This window comes from Daucus carota, chromosome 1 (assembly GCF_001625215.2).
Source record: "Daucus carota subsp. sativus chromosome 1, DH1 v3.0, whole genome shotgun sequence".
Classification (NCBI taxonomy): Eukaryota; Viridiplantae; Streptophyta; class Magnoliopsida; order Apiales; family Apiaceae; genus Daucus; species Daucus carota.
In genome coordinates, this window is record NC_030381.2 from 248,729 (window position 1) to 263,728 (window position 15,000).

General features: G+C 33.7%; 3 protein-coding genes, 2 non-coding genes and 3 pseudogenes across 5 annotated transcripts in view; 4 read left to right on the forward strand and 4 right to left on the reverse strand.

The window, feature by feature from the left end:
• The window catches only part of LOC135151226 (maturase K-like), a 2,526-nt pseudogene extending 1,480 nt beyond the window's left edge, over positions 1–1,046 (reverse strand).
• A 1,565-nt stretch (positions 1,047–2,611) lies between these two features.
• Positions 2,612–3,643, forward strand: LOC135151611 (acetyl-coenzyme A carboxylase carboxyl transferase subunit beta, chloroplastic-like; annotated as a pseudogene).
• A 756-nt stretch (positions 3,644–4,399) lies between these two features.
• On the forward strand, positions 4,400–6,965 carry LOC135150706 (photosystem I assembly protein Ycf4). The gene has a single exon (XM_064087610.1). It carries the CDS (start codon positions 4,400–4,402, stop codon positions 4,952–4,954), a length of 555 nt encoding a protein of 184 aa, XP_063943680.1. The 3' UTR covers positions 4,955–6,965.
• LOC135150700 (potassium/proton antiporter CemA) lies at positions 5,570–6,463 on the forward strand. Its single transcript, XM_064087581.1, has one exon. It carries the CDS (start codon positions 5,570–5,572, stop codon positions 6,332–6,334), a length of 765 nt encoding a protein of 254 aa, XP_063943651.1. The 3' UTR covers positions 6,335–6,463.
• Positions 6,586–15,000, forward strand: part of LOC135150699 (cytochrome f-like) — an 8,913-nt pseudogene continuing 498 nt past the window's right edge.
• On the reverse strand, positions 10,840–10,913 carry TRNAW-CCA (transfer RNA tryptophan (anticodon CCA)). Its single transcript has one exon. It is a non-coding gene; the product is annotated as a tRNA-Trp (tRNA).
• Positions 11,043–11,116, reverse strand: TRNAP-UGG (transfer RNA proline (anticodon UGG)). Its single transcript has one exon. It is a non-coding gene; the product is annotated as a tRNA-Pro (tRNA).
• LOC135150717 (ATP-dependent Clp protease proteolytic subunit) overlaps positions 14,231–15,000 on the reverse strand; it is a 2,363-nt gene continuing 1,593 nt past the window's right edge. The window contains exon 3 of the mRNA XM_064087652.1: positions 14,231–14,618. Coding sequence (XP_063943722.1) covers positions 14,390–14,618 — 229 coding nt within the window. The 3' untranslated portion in view covers positions 14,231–14,389. The remainder of the gene's footprint in view (positions 14,619–15,000) is intronic.

Below are 15,000 nucleotides of genomic sequence, written 5' to 3' on the forward strand. Positions count from 1 at the left end.
GATCATGCGCAAGTGCATAAATATACTCCTGAAAGATAAGTGGATATAAGAAGTAGTGTTGTTGAGATCTATTAGCTTTAAATATCTTTGGAATTCCTCCATTTGAAATTCTAGTTGAACTAAAGGTAGAGGATTTTGGGGGTTATCAATGAAACATAGTGCGATATAGTCAAAACGAGGTATTCTAGTAATAAACGAATAGATACCTCGGATACAGGTAAACTTATCAACGGATCCTCTATCCTCTCTTTTCCATTTAAACGAAAAATTTATATTCGTATAGGATAACAAAATACTTAGAAATCCTTTATTTTTTCACCCTAATCGCTCTTTTGATTTTGGAATTTTTTTATCAATATACTGTTTCTTCTACACGCATTTCTCATTTGTATTCCATAACGGAAAATGTCAATAGTTAGGATTCAAAAAAAAATCCGTTCATGGGATAATCTCTTCCCGTATCAGGTACTAATACATTTTTAACGTCTAATTAGATCGGGTAATCGTTCAAATTAAGAACAGAAGCTCGTTGCTTTTTTCCCTATAATCAATAAATTGAAGCCATTAGGGCTCTATCTCTATCCATTTATTCATCCGACCCAACTTGAAATTGAATTCATTTTGTTCCGTTTCAAAAAAGAACACAAGGGTTTGTACCTATTCGGAAAGAATGAAATATTCCTCAGAAATCTTCGTTGATCCGACATGCTCTTTTTTCCATTCATTCCCTTTCAGGATCAGTCGTGGTCTTCCAAACTTTACCGATGGTATGGACGAATCCCTCGCTTCATCCAAATGTGTAAAAGATCCTAGCCGCACTTAAAAGCCGAGTACTCTACCGTTGAGTTAGCAACCCGAATATAAAAAGCTTATGGAGATACAATCAAAAAAAAAAAAAAAAGATAGATAAATGTAAAAATTTATAGACCACCTCTTAGTTCTTATGTTATCGACTTTTTAATAAAAACCCCTAGTATTCTATCTTAGTTCCAATTTTATTCTATTACAAAGAATCCAAGGAATCCCATCATTGAATCATTTGAATCATTTGAATAATATAAGGTTATAAGATAAAAATAAAACCTCTCGGACATAAATAAATTTATCTACTTATCACGATGAATTATATTTGTTCGATACGCTGTTGTCAATATAACTGTTGAGAAAAGAAAAAAAATGTAATTTATTCATTAAAAAAGGGCTTGTGTTGGATTGGCACTTTATAGCTGAAAAAAGTTTAGATAAAGGAATAAAGAAGGAACAAGTAGAAAAAATATCAGATTTATATTGATTTATTTTATTCAATCAATAATAAGTAACTAGAATAAAAAAAGGAGGATTACTTGGTTATTACTTATTAGTATAGTTCCAACGAAAACCGAAGAATTGAAGGAACTCCCATATTGGGATTTATAGAACAAGGCCCGCTGAGTTTTGTCGTTCTAGAACATGAGATTTTATAGAAGCAATCACAAATAGATATGAGTAGAATCCAAAAAAGAAAAATCTAAATACAAAAAATTTTAATTTATAGAATTACTACTCCTTCTATGTCTTTATTTCCTTAATTAAATTTTGTTGATTAGGAACAAGCTACTTAAAAACTTCCCGCCTTTTTTAAAAGATCCCGAACAGTTCCTGTGGGCTGAGCGCCCTTTTCAAGGAAATATAGAATAGCAGGAACGTTAAATAACTTTGATTCTTATCGGATCATAAAAACCTACGTTCCGAAGATCTCTTCCTTCTCTTCGGGATCGAACATCAATGCAACGCTTCGATAGACGGCATCTGGGATCGATCTAAGTAAATGAACAAGACCCCCCCCTAGAAACGTATAGGAAGTTTTCTCCTCGTACGGCTCGAGAAAAAATGATTTGGAGTTTTGTCTACAGTATAGAATTTTAATTAATGGCAAAGGAGTTGATAAAAGAAATATAATGGGATTTAACTCATTTTTTTCTTCCCCCTCCTGAAAAAATCATTTGTCCCATAACTCAAGTTGGATAATTTCCAAATAGCTTAAAAGAAAACAAATCTTTAGGCAATTTACTTTCATTTTTTGAATGGTCTTTAACCCCCTCCTGTTGTCTCATTATCTTTTATGCTTTTTATTATTATAGATCTAGAGATTATACCTCAATTAGTTAGACAATTTAAAACGGCGTTTCCTTGTTCTGGGCATCCTTTTTCTTTGTTTTAAATCTTTAAATCAGTGGGTTTAGACATACTTCGGTGCTTCATTAATCCTTACAAGTGGCAGCAACTACCCCTTTTTGTGATTTCTTTCTATCAAACACATCATAAACTCTCGCATTCCGCCGCGATACACTTTGAATCGAAAGACTTTTTCAATTTTCAACAAATTTTACTTTTAAATTTAAAACTTGACTGACATCGGATCCTTTCGATTTAATATTGATATACTTACGAAGTTGTTCCAATTTTGATGGTATTAACCCTAGTTCTTGGCCCCCTGAAAGCATGAAAATCCATAGTTTCTACCCGAAGCCTCCATCATGTACTCTTTGTTCATTAGGCAACCTACAACCAAATAAGGATTCGATTAAACGCAAACAGCTTTCGGGTCAAGATCTTCATTCATAAAAAAAGAATGGCGGATGTAAGAATAAAAATCACACCGGATCGTGTCCTCAAGTCGCACGTGCTTTTACCACAGCGTTTCCAACGAAGTTTTACGCATAACCACAACATTCCTCGAATTTGGAAACCATCATGGAAATTGATTCAATATGGAATCATCATAGATCGATCATTGGTTCAGCGTATACATAAACCTTTTAATCATACCCTTTTTTTCTTTCTATACGAGTCGTAAATTTTATTTTGAAACAATCTTGGCAAGAACCCCAACCTCGGAAGCCGTTCAAACAGGCATAGGCCAATTAAATGGTATTCCCATAGCACTTGGGGTTATGGATTTTCAGTTTATGGGGGGTAGTATGGGATCCGTGGTTGGAGAGAAAATAACCCGTTTGATTGAGTACGCTACTAACCAATTGCTCCCTCTTATTATAGTATGTGCTTCTGGTGGGCGCGTATGCAGAGGGAAGTTTGAGTTAATGCAAATGGCTAAAATATCTTCTGCTTATATGATTATCAATCAAATAAAAAGTTATTCTATGTACCAATTCTTACATCTCCTACTACAGGGGGGGTGACTGCTAGTTTTGGTATGTTGGGAGATATCATTATGCCGAACCCACGCCTATATTGCATTTGCGGGTAAAAGAGTAATTGAACAAACATTGAATAAAAACCAGTACCTTGAGGTTCACAGGCGGCTGAATATTTATTCCAGAAGGGCTTATTCGATCTAATCGTACCACGTAATCTTTTAAAAAGCGTTCTGAGTGAGTTATTTCAGCTCCACGCTTTCTTTCCTTTGAATAAAAATTCAATAGAGCATTAAGCTCCTTTTATTTGTAGCAAACAAGTAATTTGTTTATCAGAATCCAAGTAAAACGAATATGAATGGGTGTCCTTTGTTGACATAAGATCTAAATTGTAAAAAGAATCAAAAGCAAAAGTCGCGGATAACTCTTTTTTATCTATATTCTTGATTACTAATTAAGTTAAGAGGCCTCTACCAACAAGAAAAAAGTGAATTATTTTTTTCGTCAAACGCCAAATTATAGGAAAATCCAAATTTTTGTTCTACGTCTTACGTATGTATATAGAATCCAAATTTTGTACCTTCTATACTCACTTAGATATATACTTAGTTATACTAATAAAACTTTGAATTCGATATATTATTAATTATAATTATTGAGTTGAATTCTGAATAAGATAAGATATCTTTATAAATAATAACAGGTACAAATAGTAAATTGAGGTATCCTTTATATGACAACTTTCGACTTTCCCTCTGTTTTGGTGCCTTTAGTGGGCTAATATTTCCGGCAATGGCAATGGCTTCTTTATTTCTTCATGTTCAAAATAATAAGACTGTTTAGATCTGATGGGCCCAACTCTCATCCATTTTTTTTTCAAAACTAAGACTTGTATCATAACGCAAATACCTATTTATTGTATTTATTGTAAGATTTATTGTAAGAAGGTATAACATGTGGCGCTTCCGTCGAAAGGAGTGCTTTGACCTGTAGAAAGATGATACGGGGTAAAGGAATTATATATTTGAAAAAATATCAGGATCGCCGGATGGCTGAACTGTAAAATTGGTACATCTATATCTATATATATATATCGATGGGATCATACGAAGGGTATGTTTTTATTTTAGATCTAACCAACTTGATAAATTACTCTTAAAGGTTTAGATCAAACTAAGTACTAGTTGATGAGAGTTACTTCGGAAACAAAAAGAGTAAAGTCTAGGGTATTCTCTCAATTCCAATAAAACGAAACCGGATCAAGTATGAGTTGTCGATCAGAACATATATGGATACAACCTATAACGGGATCGCGAAAAACAAGTAATTTATGCTGGGCCATTATCCTTTTTTTAGGTTCATTAGGATTCTTATTGGTTGGAACTTCCAGTTATCTTGGGAGAAACTTGATATCTTTATTTCCGTCTCAGCAAATCCTTTTTTTTCCACAAGGGATTGTGATGTCTTTCTATGGGATCGCGGGTCTCTTTATTAGCTCCTATTTGTGGTGCACAATTTCGTGGAATGTAGGGGGTGGTTATGATCGATTCGATAGAAAAGAAGGAATGGTGTGTCTTTTTCGTTGGGGATTCCCTGGAAAAAATCGTCGCATCTTCCTACGATTCCTTATAAAGGATATTCAGTCCGTCAGAATAGAAGTTAAAGAGGGTATTTATGCTCGCCGTGTCCTTTATATGGATATCAGAGGCCAGGGGGCCATTCCCTTGACTCGTACTGATGAGAATGTTACTCCACGGGAAATCGAACAAAAAGCTGCTGAATTGGCCTATTTCTTGCGTGTACCAATTGAAGTATTTTAAGAAATGAGCTGAGATAATGAATGCTTTCTCAGCAGGAAATAAAAACAAAAGAATACCCCTTTTTTTCTATACCATAACTTAACTGAAGTTTCTTCATAACGCTCATTCTAGTCAAAGAAGACGTATACGTAACGTAACAACCACAAAACAAAACTTTTTTTGTGGTCTTTTATGTGTATGGAAATATACACAACTTAATTCAATAACAAAAAAATAAGTAACAAATCGAAAAAATGAATTCATCCTTTCTATTTTATATCAAAGTATTTCGAAATACATCAATTTTTTATTCCGGGCTCTGAGTAGTCAGTTAAATTTTTTTAAAATAGAAGATATTTTGATATAATGATAGAAAATAATATTCATTACTTAAATACTTAAATAAAGCGGTTCTTTCAGGCAGTCATCGATTCGTCGAAAGGGGGATACTTGCTTCGAATTTAACCAATTACTATATCTGGAAACAATAGAATAGTTTTTTGTTAATTCTTTGAATTCGAAGTGGATTCTTAATCTATTTCTGTATTCTTTATACATTCAAAGACTAACTCCGAAATCACAAATAAAAAAAGTGAATAGATTAATAAGTTCGATACTTTGTAATAGAACTCATGCATGAGAGAAATATTGGATGGCGTAGAGTCAACTAATGAGGTCGGTTCATTAAAAATTAATAGACGAAATGAAAAAATGTCAAAAAAGAAAGCATTCACCTCTCTTTTATATCTTGCATCTATAGTATTTTTGCCCTGGTGGATTTCTCTCTCATTTAATAAAAGTCTGGAATCTTGGGTTACTGATTGGTGGAATACTAGGCAATCTGAAATTTTTTGGAATGATATTCAAGAAAAGAATATTATAAAAAATTTCATAGAATTGGAAGAAATCCTTCTTTTGGAGGAAATGATCAAGGAAGACTCAGAGACACATCTACAAAACCTTCGTATAGGAATCCACAAAGAAACGCTCCAATTAATCAAGATACACAATGAGGATCATATTCATACGATTTTGCACTTCTCGACAAATATAATCTGTTTCGTTATTCTAAGCGGTTATTCTATTTTGGGTAATGAAGAACTTGTTATTCTTAACTCTTGGGCTCAGGAATTCATATATAACTTAAGTGACACAATAAAAGCTTTTTGGATTCTTTTATTAACAGATTTTTTTATCGGATTCCATTCGACTCGTGGTTGGGAACTAATGATTGGCTTTGTCTACAAAGATTTTGGATTTGCTCATAATGATCAAATTCTATCTAGTCTTGTTTGTATTTTTCCAGTCATTCTAGATACTCTATTTAAATTTTGGGTTTTTCGTTATTTAAATTGTGTTTCTCCGTCACTTGTAGTGATTTATCATTCAATGAATGAATAAAAAAGGATCTACGGATATTAATCCAATTCAATTACAGCGTTTCTTACTTTGTAGTTGTCCAGAAGCAAAGCATGTAAAAGCATACTTACTCTTTCAATTTCTACCCATCCCAAAGATTTATTCTATATATTAAATTTAATATTATTTATTCCAGTAAAATTATTCCAGTAAATAGCAGAATTGCGGATAGGGAACTAGGTTAGCGACCTACCAAATTTATTGTAGACATTTTTGGGCTCAATGGTTGGACCATGCAAACTAGAAAGACTTTTTCTTGGATAAAGGAACAAATAAATCGATCCATTTCCGTATCGCTCATGATATATATCATAACTCGGCCATCTATTTCAATTGCATATCCCATTTTTGCACAACAAGGTTATGAAAATCCACGAGAAGCGACTGGTCGTATTGTATGTGCCAATTGCCATTTAGCTAATAAGCCCGTGGATATTGAAGTTCCACAAACGGTACTTCCAGATACTGTATTTGAAGCAGTTGTTCGAATACCTTATGATATGCAACTAAAACAAGTTCTTGCTAATGGTAAAAGGGGTACTTTGAATGTAGGGGCTGTTCTTATTTTACCAGAGGGTTTTGAATTAGCTCCTGCCGATCGGATTTCCCCCGAGATGAAAGAAAAGATAGGCAATCTTTCTTTTCAGAGCTATCGCCCCAATAAAAAAATATTCTTGTGATAGGCCCCGTTCCTGGTCAGAAATATAGTGAAATAACCTTTCCTATCCTTTCCCCGGACCCCGCTACTACGAAAGAGGTTCACTTCTTAAAATATCCTATATACGTAGGCGGAAACAGGGGAAGGGGTCAGATTTATCCCGACGGGAGCAAAAGTAACAATACAGTTTATAATGCTACCTCAGCAGGTATAGTAGGTAAAATAATACGAAAAGAAAAAGGGGTTACGAAATAACCATAGCGGATGCATCGGATGGACGTCAAGTGGTTGATATTATCCCTCCAGGGCCAGAACTTCTTGTTTCAGAAGGCGAATCTATCAAATTGGATCAACCGTTGACGAGTAATCCTAATGTGGGCGGATTTGGCCAGGGAGATGCAGAAATAGTACTTCAAGACCCCTTACGTGTCCAAGGCCTTTTGTTCTTCTTGGCATCTGTTATTTTGGCACAAATCTTTTTGGTTCTTAAAAAGAAACAGTTCGAGAAGGTTCAATTGTCAGAAATGAATTTCTAGACTCGTGGATTTATCGACATTGAGCTCATAATGTAAAAAGAACAAAAATTTTTGACGACTTTTTATGATAAAAAATATGAAAAGACTTTTTCTTTTTTATACTTGTTTGTCTACGGGATGTCGGGAATTCCTTGTACCGCATTCCTAGTCATAGTATGTAGATTGTGAAGAAGACTTTTTACTTTTTTTGAATAAAAATTGGGGTGGTATTATTATGTAATAAAATTCATTAATAGTATTTTCGATTCTAATTGAATGAAATTAAACTAGATACTAGACATAAGTAAGCGGGGAATAGAACGGATAAATGCGTGGAACACAAAATTATAGGGACGATTATTCATCTTCCTAGTATTCGACACAAGAAAAGGAATTTTCCACATCTCTTTCTTGTGTCGAAAGAAAAAAAGATTATTTATCCTATTCGTAAAAGATTACTAGTCTAAGTTTTTAATTTTTCAAGATAATATCAGAACTTTTTTATATATTACAATTACAATATATATTACAATATAGATATAATTTTTTATTATTATTATAAATTCTAAAATAGAATAGTGGGCAAACAAAAGAGAGGGAGGTTTATTGAGTAAATAGAACTTCTTCAATAAACTTCAAAAATTGATATTTTGATGAGATACAAAAAAAATACTAAGGTTTTATTCTTATTTGAGGATAGTATGTCATCTAGGAAATCGAGTAATTTATTCTTTCTTCTAACTTTGAAAGTATCGATAGAAACTATCGAGCAACGGGCGCATGGATCAATGAACTTCATTTTTCAAAAACAAAAACATCATCAGAAAAATAGAATGGAGTCTTGCCATTTATACGAAAAAATATTCTAATTCTTAAGAACTCAACGGGGTTCCCTTCTTTGTATGATTTGAGGGGGGAGGTCCCGTTGAGTTCTTACGCTTTCATGGCTACAAGTTACAACTCAATTAATCTGATTACTACAGAGATGAACCCAATCCAGAATATGAACCATAAAAGAAAATACCTATTAAACCGATCACAAGAATACCAGCTACAGTACCGATTATCCAAAGAGGAATCCTTCCAGTAGTATCAGCCATTTACCCCACTTCCCTCCACATTTCGTCAAGTGGTCATGCTAGAGACATAAACAGTCATGGATAATTATGAGATGAGAGCCTTCCGAATGGGCTAAGAGAGAATGCCTATAATTATTATTCTCCTTTGTTTTCTTAATTGAAGAAATAATTGGAAAATAAAACAGCAAGTACAAAAATGAGTAATAATCCCCAGTAGAGGCTGGTACGATTCAATTCAACATCTTGTTCGTTCGGGTTTGATTGTGTCATAGCTCTATAATTCGGATTAGGTTTATCGTTGGATGAACTGCATTGCTGATATTGACCCCAAAAAAGAAACGGTAGGTACAGCTAGGCCGTGAACAGCCAACCATCGCACTGTAAAAATTGGATAGGTTCGATCTATGGTCATTGGGGCCTCCTTAAAAAGATCTACTAAATTCATCGAGTTGTTCCAAAGGATCAAAACGGCCAGTTATTAATGGAATTCCTTGTCGGTTCTCTGTGAAATACTCGTTTGGCCGAGGGCTTCCAAATACATCGTACGCTAAACCGGTACTGACGAATAACCAACCCGCAATGAATAGGGAAGGTATAGTAATGCTATGAATGACCCAGTAGCGAATACTGGTAATAATATCAGCAAAAGAACGTTCTCCTGTGCTTCCAGACATGCTGAGCTCCACATATTCTTGTACAGTCAAAGGGGGATCGATTCCGTAAAAGATTAGATAAGTCAATTTCAATTTACTAAAACTAAATCTTTGTGAGATCGTCAATATTGTACCGAGGGCGTCTTTAGAGTATACCGAATAAGTATAGCTATCCTTCTTCTGACACAGCAACGCACTTTCAATCATTATCGAAAGGAAGTACTCAAAATTTGCTTTCTTACTTTATTTGTTGCTTGTCAGTGTACAAGGCTTCCCCATTCAATATCAAATTATGCAACAAAGTTTATTTCTCTCCATTATGAGTTTGTATTAGTTTTTGGGTAGAACCTGTTCGTAGTTGTAGAAGCGGTTTTTGTTGGAATCCTTTTTTCATCATTTTAAGGAATTGGCTAGTCGTCCAGTAACAAGTAAGATAAGAAATAGTAGTAAATCCTATTCGATGAAAGAAAAGAATAAAAAAATTGTAATCAACCCTTTTGATGCATACATTGTTGTATTAGATCAAGATTAAAAGATTCTTTCTTGACCTAACTACAAGAACGAGTTTTTATAATATAATTATAATACGGAAAGAAAAAATGTAGAACGTAAAAAAGAAAAGATAATAGAAATTACTAACCTAGTTGGACCAAAATAAATATTTTTTTGAGTGATTGCGGGATAACTTTTTTCTTCTCATTCGTTCAAGATATTAAGTGAATGAACCTATTCCGGAATCTACTGAAAGTAATCCTTTTTTTTAGGTTTACGTTGTCTCTAAAATAGAAATAGGATCCGAGACAATAAAAAAGTTTTCTTATATTCTTCCATAATGTAATCATTTTAAAAAGGTTTAATTTTTGAGTGAAGTTACACGGGGCAGTTCTTTTTATTAGTTTATAGAAGCCCCCAAGAGTTGCTCAATGAATCGGTTGATTGGAATCGCGAGATGGGTAGATGTGGTAGATGATGAATCAATTTATTTTTATACGCCAATTTGGAATATCTCTTTTTTTTTTTAAGGAAACTTAGGTAAGTGCTTTTTTAGAAACATATATGTACAAAAAGAACATATTTCATTTAGCTCCTTCATGCCTACTATAACTAGTTATTTTGGTTTTCTACTAGCGGCTTTAACGGTAACCTCAGCTCTATTTATTGGTCTGAGTAAGATACGACTTATCTGAAATTAGTATTTGAAATGCACAATTCATAAAAAGAAATCTTTCGATAGGATTCCGTATAAATTGCCAATTCTTGGTCATTGAGATTCATGGTAATTCAGATTAATATTTAGGTATAGATATTACCTCCTTTTTCTCCTTTGAAATAAATTGCAATGATTGAAGTTTTTCTATTTGGAATCGTGTTAGGTCTAATTCCTGTTACTTTGGCTGGATTATTCGTAACTGCATATTTACAATATAGGCGTGGTGATCAATCGGACCTTTGATTAATTACTATCGCTTTTTTTGATTGACCTCCTACTTTCTTTAATACAAAGGAGGTCGAATTTAGATTTCGGTTCAAGTTAGTGAAGCTCTTTCAGTCTAATTTGATCTAAGAAAAATAAGGAGGAAATCACGCTCTGTAGGATTTGAACCTACGACATCGGGTTTTGGAGACCCGCGTTCTACCGAACTGAACTAAGAGCGCTTTCTTATCATAAAAGACAAGAACGTAAAGACACTTTTTTAACCCCAATTTAATGAACGATTATATATTAATATAATTGGAATCGATCTTAATTAATCCCTCGTTACTGCTCAACGAAGAAGTAATAGGTAGGGATGACAGGATTTGAACCTGTGACATTTTGTACCCAAAACAAACGCGCTACCAAGCTGCGCTACATCCCTACAATTGGTCTACAGTATCATTGTATAGAATTCCTGTCTTGTTTTCCACATCGTTATTTCGTCCATTGATCTATACAATTTATATGGGCATTTCGTCTTTTTGGTCCCATTTAACATATAATAATAGTAAAAGAAAAGTCTTATATAGGTATGAGATACGGAACGGAACCTGTCGTAAAAATAAATGAGTAGTTTTCGGGAATGCTCGGGACGAAAGGGACCTTTTTTTATGTTTTAAGAAAAATTGTATTTACCGGATAGTTGTAAATTTCAATTTGAATTAGGGATTCCGTGTACAAGGTTCTTAACTGCATATGCATCTGATCATATATGTATTATCATTATCATTTTAGATTACAATAAAAAAAGGAAGGAGATTTTTCAATGCGAGATCTAAAAACATATCTTTCCGTGGCACCGGTATTAAGTACTCTATGGTTCGGGTCTTTAGCAGGTCTATTGATAGAGATTAATCGTTTTTTCCCAGATGCGTTGACATTCCCCTTTTTTTGATTCTAGTTATTGATACGGTACCAAATAACGAAGATTGGAGATAAAATTAAATATTTTTTACTAATCCTTTGCCCCTTTTTTCTCTTTTTTCCTTAAAGGGAGGAAAGAGAAAAAAGAAAGGGTGTATTCAACAGCTTCGAGACTTGGGTTCAAGTTTGAATTTAATAAATTATTAAATTCAAAAATTAACTAGGGATGGAGGTAGAATAAACAGGGTCGGCCTAGATCTAGGACAAGACTCTTATACAAGGTACTTAAATGTAAATGAAATACTGTGATTTGAAATAAAGTTTAGAAATTTTTTTAGTATATTGATTGCAGGGAATTTTTTATAATTGGATTTCAAGCTAATAACTTCTATTTTTACTTCCTTTCTTCTTCTTCGTTTCGGATCGCAAATGGAAGAGTTGAGTAAATCAAAAATCCAAAGGGGGTTCATGGCCAAGGGGAAAGATGTCCGAATAACGGTTATTTTGGAATGTACCGGTTGTGTTCGAAACGGTGTTAATAAGGTATCAACGGGTATTTCCAGATATATTACTGAAAAGAATCGTCACAACACGCCTAATCGATTGGAATTAAGAAAATTCTGTCCATTTTGTTACAAACATACGATGCATGGGGAGATAAAGAAATAGATCGAATCGAGCACATGTATGTAACCCTTCCAAGGAAGGGTAAAAATAACATTCTATATATAACATAATTAAATATAAACAAACCAAATCCTATTTATTCTAATTCATTTTAGATCCGACCGAAATAGGATTTTCGGGATAAGGAATAAACTAAACAAACCATGGATAAATCCAAGCGACCTTTTCTTAAATCCAAGCGATCTTTTCGTAGGCGTTTGCCCCCGATTCAATCGGGGGATCGAATTGATTATAGAAACATGAGTTTAATTAGTCGATTTATTAGCGAACAAGGAAAAATATTATCTAGACGGGTGAATAGATTGACCTTGAAACAACAACGATTAATTACTATTGCTATAAAGCAGGCTCGTATTTTATCTTTGTTACCTTTTCTTAATAATGAGAAACAATTTGAAAGAACCGAGTCGACCACCAGAACTGCGGGTCTTCGAGCCAGAAATAAATAGGCTTACTCTTTCGTAACTTGAATAAAAAGTAAAATCATAACTAAAACGTAGATTGATGTTTTGTTATAAAAATATGAAAAATACATATTGAATTCTCATGTTGTAAGAAAAAAAAGAATCGGGTAAGACTAAAGATTCTTGTTGGGTGTGTTCATTCATTTTGACTTTACCCTCCCGGAGTTCATTCTCCGGGGAACTCCGTTTAAATTATTCCGGTGGATTCTTTCCAATCGACTTCTTTTATGATTTCATTGGAAATCATATAAAGACAATTTTTATTTGATATAGCTATTTGTGCAAGTATTTTACGATTAAGAAGCACCTGTTTCTTATATAGGGCATGTATTAATCTACTATAACTATAGGATACCCCTATTTCACGAATTACTGCGTTTATTCGAGTGATCCACAAACGGCGAAAATTTCGCTTTTGCTTATCCCTATCCCGATGAGACGAAACCAGAGCTCTTATTTTCTGTTGAGTAATTGTTCGAGTAAGTCTTGAATGAGCCCCTCGAAAGCTTGATGCAAATAAACGAATTTTTGTTCTACGTCTCCGAGCTATATTTCCCCGCCTAATTCTGGTCATTGAATAAATGAAACTTTGACGAATAACTAATAGATTTCCTTTCTTTCAGTTATTCTTTTTCCCTTTCCTAGTCTATTAATAACAAAGCTTTTTTCCAATGTATAAACTAACAATTCCAATGACTTTGGCTACTATAACCTTCCCGACCACTATTTTTATTTTTTCGAGACATTTCACTTCGAAATAATAAATTCTATTTTACTAGGTATCAAAATCAAAATATATATAATAAATAAAAAATCTAAATGGATAAAGAAATAGTGGCTTCCTTCGTTTATATGGTTACTTCTTAAACGGTGAGGTTTTCTCTATACACCGGAGCCTTTACTTCATTTAATCAATGTTATTGGTAACTTGTATAGTTCACATTCTTTGGCTCTACCCATGAATTATCCAGTAATAGGTCTTTCACGATTAGATCTACTTAGACAGTAACGGTATTTAATTATGAAAGTTGGCTGGGTAGCTAACCCTGTTAGTCCGTTCTTGCAAAAGGGGCCTAAGTTTTCTGTTTTTATTTTTAAGTAGGATTTTCTCCGCTTAATGGATAACCATTTTTTACCAATGGAGAATTTATTCTCATCTTAAATTGAGGTGATTGGATTTGCACCAACGGAAACCATAAATTTCATACACAATAGAATAGATATAGTTTTTTTATACTGAATTGAACGGACTTCTTTTTCTATTTTATCCTATTCCCCGGTACTGATCATTGATACTAGAAAAGGTTTTATTTCTTTTACCTTTATCCCAGCTCATGATCTGAACGAGTCGCACATACACCCTAGTACATGTTCCTCGACGCTGAGGGCATCCCCGAAGTGCGGGGGATTTTGTGACATTTCTGATTGGCTGTCTTGTATTTCTAATAAGTTGTTTAATAGTTGGCATGTTGAATCATATCATATAAATAATGGGCTGGTTTAGATCGATCCTAACCTGATGATACTTCTATTTAATATTTCATTTTCCTGATGAAACTGTATATTTTAATTTGTAGTAAATTCAGCAAAAATCTAAAATAGGAAATCGATAATTTTCGCGAAAAAAAATCCGGGCTTTTTCACTCAACCACCGCTACAAGATCAACAATTCCATAAGCTTGGGCTTCTGTTGCTGACATAAAAACATCTCTTTCCATGTCTTCCGAGACAACCCATAAGGGTTTGTCCGTTCTTTGTACATAAACCCTTGTTAGGGTTTCACGCAGTTTTAGCAGCTCTTCCGCTTCCAGGATAAATTCTCCCGTTTGTGCCTCATAAAAAGAACTAGCAGGTTGATGAATCATTACCCTGATGGTATAACAAAAGTGGGGTTCCTCTATTTTGCATAATGAATAGAAAAGAAAGATAAAGAATAAAAAGAAAAAAATAAAGATAGAATTGAACAACCACAACCGTACGGGCATCTTTTATCCATTTTGCATACGGCTCTATAATAAAATTGACCTTTACCTTCAAAAGAATAGGATCTATCAGACCCAGATCGGTAAATGATCAAATTACCACCCTTCCTTTCGTAGGCGTTCAAAAATACTATGATGGTTCCGTTGCTTTATATATATATTTAATATTATTTGGTTTGTCTGTGTTTCAGCAATCCCAAAGTAGCTTTTTGTAAAATCAAGGAAAAAATAATATTGTTTTTTATTTTCGAACTCTTTCAGAACACAAC